This window comes from Amphiura filiformis, chromosome 7, assembly GCF_039555335.1.
Source record: "Amphiura filiformis chromosome 7, Afil_fr2py, whole genome shotgun sequence".
Lineage (NCBI taxonomy): Eukaryota > Metazoa > Echinodermata > Ophiuroidea > Amphilepidida > Amphiuridae > Amphiura > Amphiura filiformis.
Window position 1 is genome coordinate 38,862,064 of NC_092634.1, and position 16,572 is coordinate 38,878,635.

General features: G+C 37.7%; 1 protein-coding gene across 1 annotated transcript in view; it reads left to right on the forward strand.

Moving 5' to 3' along the window:
- The window catches only part of LOC140157137 (uncharacterized), a 40,756-nt gene that overhangs the window by 15,012 nt on the left and 9,172 nt on the right, over positions 1-16,572 (forward strand). Inside the window, exons 10-22 of the mRNA XM_072180220.1 lie at positions 798-932; positions 1,424-1,635; positions 1,846-1,936; positions 2,711-2,896; positions 3,445-3,576; positions 4,135-4,419; positions 5,031-5,219; positions 9,046-9,234; positions 10,377-10,514; positions 10,707-10,882; positions 13,502-13,625; positions 14,430-14,600; positions 16,269-16,400. Of these exons, the coding sequence (XP_072036321.1) occupies positions 798-932; positions 1,424-1,635; positions 1,846-1,936; positions 2,711-2,896; positions 3,445-3,576; positions 4,135-4,419; positions 5,031-5,219; positions 9,046-9,234; positions 10,377-10,514; positions 10,707-10,882; positions 13,502-13,625; positions 14,430-14,600; positions 16,269-16,400 (2,160 nt within the window). The remainder of the gene's footprint in view (positions 1-797; positions 933-1,423; positions 1,636-1,845; positions 1,937-2,710; positions 2,897-3,444; positions 3,577-4,134; positions 4,420-5,030; positions 5,220-9,045; positions 9,235-10,376; positions 10,515-10,706; positions 10,883-13,501; positions 13,626-14,429; positions 14,601-16,268; positions 16,401-16,572) is intronic.

Sequence of the window (16,572 nt, forward strand, 5' to 3'; positions counted from 1 at the left end):
ACAATGGTTCAATATGAAGGATGCACAGTGGCGCGATATGGCGTAGCTAGGGTTATGGCGCCCGTGGCCAAGGATACACAATGCGCGCGAAGTTCAGTGAATGGTGGTCTTAAATTGATCTTTTAAATCGAGTATTCGCGCGCGAAAATTTTGACTTTCATCGCTTGGAGGGGGGGCTGAATCGATGCTGAATTAGTCAATTCGGCGTCCTCCTCAAGGTGGCGCCCAGGGAACGTGTCCCCCTCTCCCCTCTTCTCCCATCGCTACGTCACTGAGGATGCTATATATGTAGCCTAAAACCTGCTGATCGATGGAGATCCTGGTCCAGGAGCTGTCAGGATGGCCCAAGAGCTACATTGATTAGAACAACGACCTCTGCACTGAAAATGAATCGGCCATAAAGCGTAGTTTACTAGGTCGGCAATTTCAAATAAGCTTTGTGACCTAATTTCCAGGAGGATAATGCAAAATGGCTAGATCAATTTAAAAGAATGGTCTTGCACATGCATTTTGCTTTATTAAACTTATTTTCTGAGGCATACAAGGACATCGACTCTTCTCACTGAGTGATTTAGGATTAAGATTTAGGTTTGGAAGAAGGAATCGGATTTAGGGTTAGGTTAAGGGCTACGGTATTGGTTAGGGGTTTTGGCTACGGATCGGATTGTTTAAAATTGGTTTTAAATATAAAAATGTTAGGGTGTGAAGGGCATTACACAATCAAGAAGACTTTGCATGTTACGTAAAGCGATGATAATTATATTATGATGATTTTATTTAATGTTTATACTTTGCAGCGGTACCTATTTTAAGATCTTGTAAAGAGCTGAAGCTAGCAGGTTATGACACGGATGGTTATTATGATATTGACCCTGATGAGCCCAACTTTGGTGAACCAACTTTTACAGTGTTTTGTAATATGACAAATACAGGTATGACACGCGACCAGAAATCAGAATCCTTATACCGTAGTACCGTCAGCCTATAGGGTCTACGGTAGGCCTAGAGAAAAATGTTGGGGTATCTGGGCCTTCCCACTAGCACGAGGAAACATTGCTGTGTCGCATTCGACGCAATTACTGCGTCCCAAATTGGAAGTGTCGTGTATGCACAGGTAGCGATCAGTTCCGAAAGCATTCCCGGAAAAAAAATCAGCTGTGCCTTCGAAGATGACTGGTATTATTCTCAGCTTACGTACCTTTTATTTAAATGGAGTTACATGATGTGCGATATTTGTACCTAGGTAATTCCCTCATCAAAATTAAATCAGATTAAGTTTAATAACTTCACTTGAGAGTATCCACAGTAGTGGGCGCTCCAATGCACTCCCGTATAATGTCCTGATGAAGATAGAGCCACACCTGATAAAAACTCTTTAAAGTAATTAATTCATTGTTGTAACAATTTTGTAATGATATTCTAGGTGAAACTATAATTCATCACGATAGCGAATCAAAAGGACGGGTCAAAGGTTATAAAGACAAAGGCGACTTTGTCCTGACACCAAATTACTTGTCATCATCTGTGGAGCAAATGTATCGTCTGATTGGAGTATCTGAGCACTGCCAGCAATACATTCAATATGATTGTTCGAAGTCTAAGATGTGGAAGGGGACCACAACTGATAAAGCCGAGGTTTGTACTCACAACACAGTCACAGAATCACAATCTACATGATGCCACCGCCTTCTCCTGTTTACTTTTCCTTGTACTCCTTCATCAACATCATACTTTTTCTTCTTTTTTCTGTATTATTATTATTATTATTATTATTATTATTATTATTATTATTATTATTATTATTATTATTATTATTATTATTATTATTATTATTATTATTATTAGGCTTGGTGGTCGACTATAGATGGTGGCATGATGCTCAATTGGGGTGGAGTCGATACAGGGAAATATGGATGTTCGTGTTATACGAATACAGGTAAAAGAAACAACATTAAAGATCATTGAACAAATAACCAAACTTTCTTTGGTTCTTTCTCCACAACACATTAACACACCACTCGTCAATACCATCCACACATACACAGCCCACAGACACACCTCCAACACCCCATTCATCCAGATGAGCCTACTAATACCATGGGCACGGTGGCTTAGTGGTTACGGCCTTGGACTCATAATCTGAGAGCTTGCTCGACGTGCGTGGGTTCGAGTCCCCGTCCCACCACCGTGTTGCGCCCTTGGGCAAGGCGCTTTACCTCGCTTGCCTCACCCCACCCAGGTGCAATGGGAAGCTGTTAGGGTTAGTCACAGTTGTTGTACTGATGAACCTTGCGCCATTTGTAGGCTGCAAACGTGGTTCCGGCATAATCTAATGACGGCGGAATAAATGTAAAGCGCTTTGAGGCCGTTTACGGCATAAAGCGCTATATAAATGTCTACATTTATTTATTTTTTTTATTTATTTAATACCAACGGCTGGCGGCCATACAATTACGAATATACACCAAAGTGCACTGCAAACGCCAAATATTGGCGACATGTTAAGTTTAGGATTTAGGATTATGCGACATGTTAATTTTCCCAACAATTTATGTGCTGATTTGGGGAACCATACGAGGATCCAGTAAAACGCAATATATAATTGTATTATACAAGAAAAGCATATGGCTATAGATTCTGTCAAGGTTCACACAGATTCCTGTTTTGAGCAAGTCTTTATTATTACTTTTTTAATTAAAATTTGTTTTAGAATGTTTCAACACAGGTAAAGTCTGCAATTGTGACGATGATAAGATCCAATGGATGACCGATGGAGGACTATTAGATGATAAAGATTCATTACCTGTGTATAAAGTGTATCACGCACACACAGAAAATGATGAGAGGTCAGGTTGGCATACTCTTGGTCCCTTACTATGCTCCGGAATGACAAATGGTAAGCTTATACCGGTTGAAGAACAACAACGTTCAAAAGTATATTGGTGGCTCTGAAAAGAGCCGTGTCGCTTGATTTGTGTCATTATGGCAAGCAGATAATGTTTGAGTCTATGCTTGCGTGTAGGGGTGTGTTTGTGTACGCGGTGTTTGAACAAAAGTGTGTACTTGGTAGGTGTGCATGTATGTGTTTACAACAATGTTGTTTTCAGTTACATCAACAACTTTGATCAACAGTACATATCAAGACATAGAGCTATCTTACGTGTTTTTCTCAGTTAGATTTATCAACCTAAAATGCTGCTTCGCGATCGCCTGTTATGTCAATATAACCGCTTGTTTTAGCAATAACCTCTATCATTACTGGTTTTGTCAATAGTATTTCACCGAAGGATAGCTTACATGTGTATGTTATCACACGAGTTGGGCGCAGAAATGTTCCCCCACAGATCAGCACCTTCTTTGAGTTGTTTATTTGGTTCATATCTCAAAACACTGATTATAATAGAGGTTTACCGTGTATGTTCTCAATATTAATTGTCTATACAGATTTACCAATGTATCGGACATGTGCTGAGCTTCAACGTGCCGGTCACGTAAGGAACGGCTCCTATTTGTTAGATTCAGATGGTCCTGATGCCGGAGATCCACCATTTGTTGCGTATTGCGACATTACCAACGGTACTAGACGTTTACATTATTTTTCTCTAGCAGTAATTGTATAACAAAAAATGTATTCGAATGAAAGAAATAGTTTCTATTGTATTACAAAGTACGTTCTAGAAGCTCCGATTCTTGTTACTATAGGTGATCATTATATGAAGACCTGAGCGCAAGAAGACGGTAAGTCCACTTGGCCCCTCAATACGTATACTCTAAAGATACGTGTAGTTTCGTAGAGTTTTGTAATGTTTTAATGCATGTTACCGGGTGAAAACATCATGAAAGATTTTGTTTTAGCCCCTGAATAATGTATAAAACATTGCAAACTATACGAAACTATACGCAACTTTAGTGTATACATGTTGAGGGGCCAAGTGGACTTACGGTCTTGTTGCGTTCAGGTCTTCATATTATATGTAAATGTACTTTTAAAATAATAATACACACATTGAAACTGGAAACCATTTGTTCATTTCAACACAGTTTGTGGCCCTCCCTGAAGTGTTTTATTCCTCAATTCCTCCTAAAAGTACAACAGCATGTGTTTTTTTCTCTCATTTAATGAAAACACTGCAGGTAAAACATACATATTCCACGATCTCCCCGAAGCGACTGATGTAAAGCAAGGAACGGATTACAATCGTGTGGTGAATTACGCACCTTCAATCAATCAACTTAAAGAACTCTCTTCCTTGTCCGCGGAATGTGGCCAAGAGTTACGGTTTGATTGCAATTACTTCCCATTATGGGATACTGATCTCGGTGAAATGAAGGGCTGGTGGCTGAATATTGATGGGCAGAAGATGAATAATTGGGCGGGTGCAGCTTTGGAGGATGTCGGCTGTAAATGTGATGATGGGCGTAAGTTAATGATTAGTAAAATAATACATAACAACCCCTACATTTGGAGGTATGTTGGCTTTCAAAAATGCGTACTAACATTTTCCCCCTTTTTTTGACTTTACAAATTTACATATCAAAAGTCACTGAACTTTCCCATTACAAGTATAGCTTTGTTATGTAACATGTTAGTATTCAGTTTTGCAACCTTTTCTTATGATCGAGCCAAAATGATCTTGTGCTATTATATTAAACCAGTCAACGTAACACCTTAACTTACACACGCAATGTGCACATAACCCTTACATGCCAGTCATGCATGTTAAATGTAGCTTTGACTACCTCCATGCTGTGAGATGCAGGGGATACCTAGCACTCCTAAAACTTAGCCAATCATAAACCTACCCTATTTCTAACGTAATAGAAACCTAGCCTAAAATAGCCATAACCCAAATCCTAACTCTATTCCTGCCCTTCCCCTACCCTAACCAAAAAGCCAAATGGTGGGGGGGGGGGGGGTCTGCATGGATAATGATTTGTTAATCAAAAATCTTTGCAATACACTTTGATTTTATCAGAAGAAGTGGACTTAATTGTGTCTGTCTTTCTTTCTTTCTTTCTTTATTTCTTAGGTTCTAATTGCATTGACTACGAAATAGGAGGAATTCAAACCGATCTCCTTTTTTCCTGGAAGGCATCCGAAAATCCTTTCTTCTCATTCCGTGTTAGAACTGACGGGGTTGTTAAAGTTACAATGGAAGGATCTAGCTTCCCCCAGGTTACTGCTTTTATAGGAATCGACGACAGCTCCAGCTATAAAGGTAACCATCATGATTATGCCTATTATAATAGGCATATTCATATTCCAATTGTATAAGTCAAGTCACAGACCTGTAAAGCCTAAATTACATTATTATGTTAGCTCCTGGTAATTCAAGCTTACAGCCGAGCCTGCATTGAGAGATGTCGGCAGTAGCGACACCGAGCGGGTAGGGGGCATGGGGAATTTGCCCTCCACCCGATCTTGGGTTCAATTTTCATGCACATTCTCAGCATCGACACCCGGGGCTTGGCGTAGGTCCATTTTTTACGAGACAATTAATTGAAATTCTGCCGGATCAGGTATACAAAAGAGATTCATCGTAAGGAAAACATCTATCCATAGGAATTTAAACGGCATTTTTGTCTCAAGATTGGTAATGTTGCTTCTCTCAAAGCGACATTCAGTTTGTAGAGCCCAGGGGCGGATCTAAGGCCACTGGCCAGCATAATACTAGCCAACATGATCGTCAACCTTTCAGAATAGCATGGCGTGAGATATGGTCAATCCCCTGATTTTATCAGTGAGGGAGGGAGAGATTGATCTTGACTATATTTTGTGAGATTTTACTACCTGGGCGTGAGGGTGTGAGAAAGTGTTCAAATGCGTGAGACTCACGCCGAATGCGTGGGATTTGACAGCCCTGATGGCCACCATTATTAGTTGATCCCCTCTTCAAAAACCTGTATCCACCTGGTAGAGCATTCACCCGTTGAACAAAGTGTACACGTTTGAAATTTTGGATGTTCAGCTGGAATATATAGCTCTGGTTTAGAATTAAGGGTAAACGCGGTATTGTTGGTCGAAGCAGCCAAAATATCGATTTTCATTATCTTAATCAATTATTGAAAAATAACACTTTGATGTTTTGCAAAAATTCATTCTACAAATCATACACTTTGAAAACTTGTTATTGTTGTTAATGAGTTCCCTGGTTAGACAGATTAAGTATACTTTATGTGTACTTTTTTGTACTTTTATTGTACTTTTTGAGTGAAAAGTACAATTAGAGTATACTTTAAATGTACTTTTTCTCCCCTTTGTTAAAATGTTTTGTACTTTTAATATACTTTTTCTATACTTTATTTGTACTTTTCTTTGACTCCAAAGTTTGTGCACATCATCAAGTACTTTATTAGTACTTTTCTGTACTTAATTTGTACTTTTCTTGGACTTAAACTGTTTTGGACCTTATGAATTGTACTTAAAATATACTTTTTTCAGACTCAGACATTTTCTCAACAGCACCATTGTACTTAATTTGTACTTTTCTGGGACTTAAACCTTCAGGAGGTCACCAACTGTACTTTTAATATACTTTTTAGTGTACTTAATTTGTACTTTTCTTGGATTAGTCATTTCACCTGATATGCAAATTGGTCACATGACAATATTGTTGTGGATTTGAAAAATAACTGTCATTCTGTTTGGAGCTGTTTTTGATATGACATATTAAGATGGGAGCTCTCATTTTGTGGATTTTACATGGATATATGCTATGACTTGGATTTCTGATTGCATTAATTTCAATGGATAAAGAAGGTACTATGTATTTGTTGTTGTTTAAAATATTTTGTACACCAAGAAATGCCATATAATGCTGATAATTGAGTAAGCTTACACACTCATTCAGCTTCATTCATGAGTGCCCATGTAGGCAACATACAGCACTGCTGAATTCTGCCTATGTTTACCCAATATGGACAATGGTATAATGTGCTATGTTTAGGTAATTCAATAACCTCAACGATATAGACATTGGCAACTCTCTGTTGCATGACATCACAAGACCCAACTGCACAGACTATACAGATAATTTGAAAAGAAATTGTTGGGTTCATTTTTGTAAAACAATACAATATAACATCGATTTTTTAAGCGGCTTTAATCTACCCAATTGGGCAGACACAACACCAGCTCGGTGCGCCAGGGACCCAGTAATGGCAGACCAAATCCTGACAATGACTTGGCTTGTTGGATTCGTCTATATATCGGCTCCAGAATAACTTGTAGAACTGATGTATATTCACCAGCTCATAATCTCCGTTCTGCTACACAAGGACTTCTTCAAGAAACAGTTGCCAGAAACCAGTGGGTCAGCAGATCATTTCATGTTTCAGCTGCAAACATTTCAGATCGCTCTACCAAGAACATAATTGTGTAATTTTAAAGCAAATTAACTTGTAAACACATTTGTTCCAAAATGCCTATGCCTGCCTTGATGCATAAAACTATTCAACATTGATCTGAGTTTGTATTAATTATTATAGTATTGTTTGCAATATTATACAATTTATTGTTTCTGCAAAGCGCCACGAGCATCTTTTGTCAGAGTGCTCTATTAAAAGAGAATTTCGTGATCCACAGCCTCATCCCCCCACTTTTCTCAAAAAAAGTTGAGATTTTTATATCACTGGAAACTTCTGGCTACATAATGTTTATGTACAAAATATTTCTTGCAGATTAATTCGTTTAGCAGAGATATCGTGAAATTTTAATTTCGTTCTGGTGCACCAGAACGAAATTACAACGCATTGTCTATGGAGCAGTGTAATACACATAATCATGCACAACTCGCGAACGCAAAATCGGAATCAACTGAAATTTTGGAAATAGGTTTTTTTCGTGGATATCTAATGAAAAATGACATAAATAGAGGATGCTAGGATCACGAAATACTCCTTTAAGTGTACATTATTATTATTAATTAAGGAGGAGGTGTTGCAATAATGTGCCCCGGAGGGAGGGACAAGGCAACCAGGATAGTTAAAAAATATTCTTTTTCTAAATTTAATTTCTTAAAACAAGACAAATTTTCAAAATCAAATTTAATCGTATTTAAGTATAATTTATTAAGCCATATGTAGAGCATGGTATACTTTATTTGGCCATTTGAAAAGTATACTTTATTGGGCCATGTGAAAAGTATACTTTATTTGGTCATGCGAAAAGTATACTTTATTTGGCCATGTGAAAAGTATACTTTATTTGGCCATGTGAAAAGTATACTTTATTTGGCCATGTGAAAAGTATACTTATTTTCTTAATTTGGCCATTTGAAAAGTATACTTTATTTGGCCATGTGAAAAGTATACTTATTTTCTTAATTTGGCCATTTGAAAAGTATACTTTATTTGGCCATGTGAAAAGTATACTTTTCATATGACCAAATAAAGTATACTTTTCCTATCATAAATAAAGTATACTGTACTTTTATGTACTTTTAAACAATGTACTTTTTTGGAACACGAAATAAGTACATTTAAAGTATTAAAAAGTATACTTCTCACACAGCCAAATAAAGTATACTTTTCCTATGGCTAAAAAGTATACTTTTTATGTACTTTTGACCTGTTTATACTTTTACTGTACTTTTCTTTTCTTATACTTTTTTATACTTTAAATGTACTTATTTCGCGTTCCAAAAAAGTACATTTCTTAAAAGTACATAAAAAGTACAGTACTTTTTTTGTACTTGTTTTTAACCAGGGTGGTTTCAGCCCTCTTTACAACATAACTCAAGAGCCACATGACCTACAAAAGTATATCTGTGATATTTGAATTCTTCTACACACTCGCTATGAAATGATCAATGTAATTTTTGCCAAAGCTCACTACCATTCGCAAGATGCTGTGAACTACCAAATCGCAACAGTTTAAAGTAGTTGCTAACCTTAATGCGGGTTTTGTGAATAGTCTGTGCCGTTATGGCCCTCCCGAACTTAGCAAGCGCGGAGCACTATGCCAGCCCAAAAGTAGTAGCCAAGTTGTAGTCAATCTGTTAATGTTGCAGCATAATATTTTCGTTGCCATAAATTGTTACACAGAGGGTTTTGCCTGTGAGGCTGCATCAGTGTCATTATCTTGTATAGCAGAGGAAGGAACGATCACTGTCTTAACAGCTTTGTACGGTAGGCGGGTGACTGGAGATGTTCTCTGCCCGTACTCCTCCATGTCCGCGACAACGAATACAGGCTGTGACTCATCTGCAGCTGCTGATTTGACAATCGTACAAGGTAAGAAATTAATGAACGAGGGTACGATAATGGCCCTGGGGAAATATTTTTTCCGTAGTTAAAATTTGCCCTAACCCTAACCGGGACACCACGTATACAGTTGCTTAAGGCTTCCTATTCAAATGTAAGCTACGGAAAAAATTTCGCTGCCCGTGCTACTCAAATATGAAAGTGATGTGCCTGTGCTACCGGAGTACGACTTTAGGGGTCTATTACCGGTGTAGGAGGGCTTTTTTTCAAACATTGGGGTCATTCCCCGGGGGTCATTCAGTGTAAACGTGATTTCGTCTCACACTATCTTGTTTATTTTGGATTGTTGTAGTTTCATGAATGCATTGTCTCTTTATCCCTCGTGTAATGATGGGATAGGCTGGTACATGTGGTATAACAAACTTATTTTAGGAAATGCGCGGATTAAAACATGGTATTCATTATTCAGATACAAAAGTCTATGTAAATCGCAGTATCACGAGATCATACTGGTATTATGATGTCATATTAAGGCGCAACATCTTGTTTGGTCCTATAGCGCTATCGGTGCCCGAAGAGGTACCGATGGCACTTTTTATCGTACCCTGAACATTTGTACAGTTTTTTATTTAAATGAAAAACAATAACATTATGCAAATGTTCATTATTATGCTTGATACAATGTATTACATCGCCAGGGAGCGATGTTAAGAGTTATCGGTACCTAACCGGGCACAGATAGTTCTATTGGACCAAATTGGATGTGGTGTCTAACGTAACTGTTATTATACGTTCCAGCTACGGTGACACATTGAGACGTCACGCTGGACAAATTCCATTGACTATCAGAGGAGATAGTTTGTGGGTGTAAATACAATGGAGCAAATAAACATGTAATCAATACAGTATTGACTTGGTGAGAGTTGAACAGGGCACCTGTCTCATCAAATCAATCGTATACCTCTTTGAAAGTGACAGAGGTGTAATTGAAGTTGGAACACATAATAAAATTTATAGAGTGGACCACGATAGACCTAGTACATTGGTACCAAAATATTTAACAAAATGGGAAATTAGGTAGGGCTTATACAGCTCTATATTATGAAGGTTGCAACTATACAAGTGTTACGAAATACCTATTTAATTTGTTTGTTGTATTTTGTTTCCAACAGGTTTGTGCGACGGTATGTCGACGTGTAGTGTAACTTCCAGTACGTCAGTATTTGGAGGTGATCCATGCCCAGGCACCTTTAAGTACCTTAGATTAACCTACCAATGCTCGGGTAATAGTTTACCAGACGATGTACCTGGTAAGTTCAAGTTATAAGTGTCGGTTTGATATAAAATATGGCACCATCCACATTCGAAGAGAGCATGTTTAAGGAACGTTGGATTTAGATGCCGGGAATAGCACTAGCACTGAGTTCTCGTTCACGAAAAACTACTATTATAGCTACCACTTATTCTAATGAAAATTGCATTATGTTTTACCTTTATTTTAGAATCAGGAAATGATGTTAAGATCTTACTGCAGAATACCGTGGACATTCAGATAGAGTCGCTCGCCACGAATACGGTCAGTCTGTCAAATTCGATTTTCATCGAGTTATACTTGTTGTTTAACAGCGATGGATTCCATATCGGTTACATCGGAGAGGAGCCATTTATCTCGATTCTTGTAAGATAATGCGCACAAAAAGTATCCGTAAACTTCAAACAAAAGCAATACCTTAAGGGGTACTACACCTGGCCAATTTGTGCCTATTTTTTTTGCATTTTCTCAAAAATTATAGCGCATTGGTGACAAGTAAGATATGTATATTATAGGGGCAAGGACTACAACTACTGTACTGAAAATTCAGCAACTCAAAGCAAGTAGTTATTGATTTATTGATCAAATATTGGTTTCCCTCATTTTTGACTGTAACTCCACAACTATTGTCTGTGCTGAAATAAAATTTCCAGTGCAGTAGTTGTAGTCCTTGCCCCTATAATATACATATCTTACTTGTCCCCAATGCGCTATAATTTTTGAGAAAATGCAAAAATAGGCAAATTGGGCAGGTGTAGTTCCCTAAAGACACTACACCTAATTGTTGACACCTCATTCTGCACGATGCGACTTTATTCCGTCAAGTTATACCAATATGAATGCATACAGTTTTCAAAAGTGACACATTTGGGATATATTTTCATTCGGGGCGATTCCCACCGACTTTTGTAACGGGATCATTACAGCGCGACAGAGCAACACTCACTCGCCGTACTCATAATTAGCGTATTTCAAGAGAACAGACCTTTGTCACTTTTGAAATGCTTTCTTTTTTTATTCAAATTGTTTGAGAAAGCAATGGCGCGTCATGCTGAATGAGTTATCAACACACGTAAAAAATACGCAAAAAAACCCCAACATTCTCTATCTATTGACTACTTTATTTGGTCATTTATGTTCAGTGTCTTTAAGATATTACTTTTGTTTTGTTTACGGATACTTTTTGTACGCAGTATAGATTAATCGCAGAGAGGTGAGAAAGAGATACGGTAGAAAAAAAGAAGAAAGAGTGATGGACAGGAAGAGTGTGTAGAAAGAGACAGCGGCATACAAAGACATGAAAGAGAAAGGAGAAGGTGGTTTGCCGTTCTGTGATAACAAGTGCAATATGGAATGAACTCCCTCGGCTTACAACCTTCTGAATTCGATCATTGTCAATTTGAGTTAATAGAGAGTTTGCGAAATGCGGTTCAAATGCACAAACTTCAACATCTACAGGATTAATCTATTCAAAACCACTCTTCCATGACATCATCCAAGTGAACGCCTGTAAATTATAAACAAAAAATACGTCAATTTAAGAACAATACGTCGGCTGCATTCCATAATGGCGTATAGTGATTTTTGGTCATTTTTTTGAAAATTGGCACATATGTTTTTAATGATGTTCTCTTTTATATTTATTTTACAAGTCTCATAAGTCAAAATTACCTAATTAATTAGTAATTAATTAATTGAATGTGGCGTATAGTTATGAAGTTTTGTGTTTTCTTTTTATACACTTTTTATAATTAAGAAATATCGGCAAAAATGAAAAATATAGCATGTCATAGTGGCGTACACCTCGCTACATGTCATAGTGACGTATCGGACCTATACGCCACTATGGAATGAAGCCGACGAAAGCAACGCCATAGGGATTACACAGCGATCGAGAGATTTCATACATCATTTACAAAATATGATGAATGTCTGATTTACACAACTCGATTTCTTCAAACCCGATTTTCTCGAAAAGTTTATTCGCTGTACACCACTATACGCTATTATAGAATACAGCCAACGAATATATTTCCTCATGCAGTACAAGATTACATGTTATGTATTATATTGTTAAAAGACCCAACATTGGAAATCACCACATGTTGTTAAAAATTTGGGATTGAATTAGGTTAACATAATTGTTGCTCCCAACGTCAAGCCTGGTATATACTTTTGTGTGTGATCATGAAGTACAAAATATTTGTCTGAGTGTGACCAACATCTCAATCAACATAACAAAAGGAAGAAATTTTGTTGCAATCACTTACACGTGGCTTTCTTTAGATCGCCTATGATACACACGACCGGAGTTTAGGAGCAGTAACCAATAAAATGTTCGCGTTGACGTAAATCAAAATCCGCAATTGGTCATAGGTTTGTGTTGAAGATGAAAATCTGTGAATTTTTATGCCTCTCAAGTTATATATTCTCTGTACGTGGTAGAAAAAGTCGAACTAAATTTGCAAACTTCATTTCACAAACTCTCTACTGTTTCCGTACTTACACCTTATTGACACCCTAAAATATACCGGTTTACAATAAACACTTCAACCGTTGTTTTAACATTATATTCCAGTGATTGTATGTATTAAGGAGTAGGCCGTATGGAGCAATATGCAATGTGATACATGTGTTATTGATCTTCGTTCTGGTTCGAAATTTATTATATAGAGTGTATGCAATAAACCAACCGGAACGGTATACATTTGAAATGGCAGCCATTGTGGAGGACAGTTCTAAGATTGCTTAAAATAAGATGACAGAGGGCCAGGTCTCTAGATCGATTCCACAACCATTTATAACGATCACCCGTTTTGTTGTATTATCATGCGAATTGCCCTGTGATACCTTATGGAGGACAACATTTTATTTAAATGAGGATGATTCTGTCATGAGTGACGTCATATTGAATACCCTCTATAGCGTGACTTTATAAAATATCATTACCATAGTTTTAACTGTAACATTTCGATCCCTGTACAGAGTGATATTGACATATCGAGTATTACAACAGTGACATTCGAAACTTTGAAGTTCTGTTCCTGTGAAGCGGATTCGACTTGTACGACCGATATTGTGGGTGCTGATATAGGCGTATGCGATTATTGTAAGTTTGCTAGTACAAAAGACCGATTCATTATCCATTCATTGAAATAAATAAAATGTTCATGGCTTCGATGGAACATTGCGAATCTGTCGTGTACACTGCGTATATACCATTTCTGTTTTGGTCGATAAGATCGGATTATCGAAGGTCCTTACTGGTTAACGGGAACCTTAGGCTAGGGTTGTTCAATCCCATGATGCGGATCTTCCCATTAATGTAGCTGGTTGAAATTGGAAAATACATTACAGCTTTAGGCTTAAATCATTAGTTTCCATTTAGAGAATAAAATGCAGGATTTTGTAGTTTGCCTATCCAATATCGTGTCATGATAATGTATGGGCTGACCAATGAGCAGTGGATGACGGTGCTGCCGGTATCCACTACGATAAACTACAGTGGCGTACCGTTCCTCTCATTCCTATTCTGTTTAAGCAAGGTGGTGACACTAAATTCACAGTTGTTCTGTTAGCCACGCAAACCTTCATGCAGTTAGCTGTGACTACCTAGCTCCATGCTGTGAGATACAGGGGGACCCTAACACTCCTAAAACTTACCCTAATCATAATCTCAACATACTAAACCCAAATCCTAACTCTATTCCTAACTCCCCCTACCCTAAACCTAACTACTGTATATAGCCAAACCTGAAAGGGGGACTAGGTTCTGCATGGATAATGATTTGTTAATTAAAACTTATCTTTGCAATACACTTTTCAATGATTTTCTCAGGAAAAGTTGACTTAATTTTATCCGGAATGAAAGTGTTGAGTGTTTTTCTACTTATCTTGTTATTGTTCAACACAGTGGGTGTTTGCACATGTAACTGTGATGCCCAAGACGGGATCAGTCGACGTGATGAAGGCTGGATTACTGATAAACAATTCCTTCCCGTATCTGAGCTTCATTTTGCTGCTAATACTAGGTCTGACAGTGAAGGATTCGTTACTCTTGGAGCTTTCCAGTGTCAAGGGATAGGTAAGAATACCAACGAGAAATAAACACTGCCTTCCTAAGTACAGTGTGTCCCCATAGAAGTACAAACCAAATATGTGGCATCGGGGGTCGATGCTTTGCGTCACACGTTAAAAATACGCGACGCGTAAAGAGCGTGGTGCGCTCGGCAAGGACAAATCGCGCAGCAGTTGGCGCGCCAAAGAAGCATTTACACATTTGAACTGAAATAATTATTCTCATACCTCCAATTTCCGAGGTCTATTTACTTTGTACTTCTATGTGGACAGACTATAAAAGGCAAGAAAGAGTGAACAGTTTAACCAACCCAAAGTGTTACAATTAAACATGACAACAAATAAACACAAATCCCGACCGGCACACAATCCAACTTGAAAAAAAAGCAAGGGAATGTGCCGGCATGGGAATCAAACCCACGACCTTCCGATATCTAGACGGACGCCTTATCCATTAGGCTACCAGCTCCCACTGATAAACGGTGGTTAAAGCTGGGTCTAATGTTATAGCAGTCATGGTATACAATACACACACACAAGTATTACGCAACGCATGTGCAGGAGATCATTATTGATGCTTAATCGTTTCCCAACAATCCAACTTGAAAAAAAAGCAAGGGAATGTCCCGGCATGGGAATCGAACCCACGACCTTCCGATATCTAGTTGGATTGTGTGCCGGTCGGGATTTGTGTTTATTTGTTGTCATGTTTAATTGTAACACTTTGGGTTGGTTAAACTGTTCACTCTTTCTTATTAAATATATTCAGTTTCCTCTTGTAGCGAGCAATCGTTCCCCATTGTGTTTATTTGTTCTTGTGCAGGATGCGTATTCCCATTACCTACTTCATGTAAAAGGCAAGATTATTTGTGAAACATACTGATACAAAAATACCACCAATCAAAATGCAGTATCTCCTAAATTGATTACTTTAACTGCATGATTTTGACTTAAGGAGCAAACAGGTACTACATATCTCCCAAGTAAAAAGGCCGTATCAGTTTTGAAAGGTATTGGGAAATACTGCCTTTTTACTTCGTAGTGCCAACCAGCAAAAGTGCAATATCGGCAAATCTTCTTGTATGTTCAACCACTTTGTTTGCTTCTGCTGAATTGTAAAGTATTTTGAAAAGCATAACAACTATGGAGCAGCCAAATATGTATGATTTTAAAAATAAGCAAATGTATACAGCTTGGATTCCAAAGATGTAAGAAATATATAGGCCTATATTTCTTAAAATGTAAGCAAATGTGTAAATTATACAGCTTTGATTATAACGATGTAAGAAACATCTATATTATCATGCTGTAATGTAAGAATCATCTTTAATCTTTAAAACTTCAGGTATAAGAATGTCATAAATTCCATTGACAAATAAAAAATTAACTACATGACCTTTTATCTTCTGAACCGTTATCATGTACTAGAAATTCCATTAATGCGTAAGACATCTAACAATATAAGGCACGATAGGTACTCTTAATTAGGGAAGTTGAGACTTGAGAAAGCGGATTCCCTGACAGATTAATAACTAAAGTAATGACTAAATTACGACCGACCAACTAGAGCCATTGGCTGTCGGGTTGTTTAATACGTACTCTGCGTATACAGTTAAATGGAGACTGTCTGGGATATAAATCTGGTCCTTCTGAAATGTACGATTTTGTTTTATAGACATACCAAAGCTAGCGTCATGCGACGAATTACGTAGTGCCGGGTTCAACTCTTCTGGTTGGTATGATATTGATCCTGATGGTCCAGAAAGTCCACTGTCTTCATGCAGCGTTTATTGTGATATGATTACAGGTAAGAACACTGGGGTGATTTCGTATTGATTTTTCTTTCTGCTTTTGTAGTTATTCAACATCCGACTCTCTAGTCATAAATGTGTTCTCATCGTTGTTATACAGAGGAACTAATCATGTCTATCCGTATCTTCATATGCCTCATTATATCGCTTAGAAAATTCTCTTTGCAT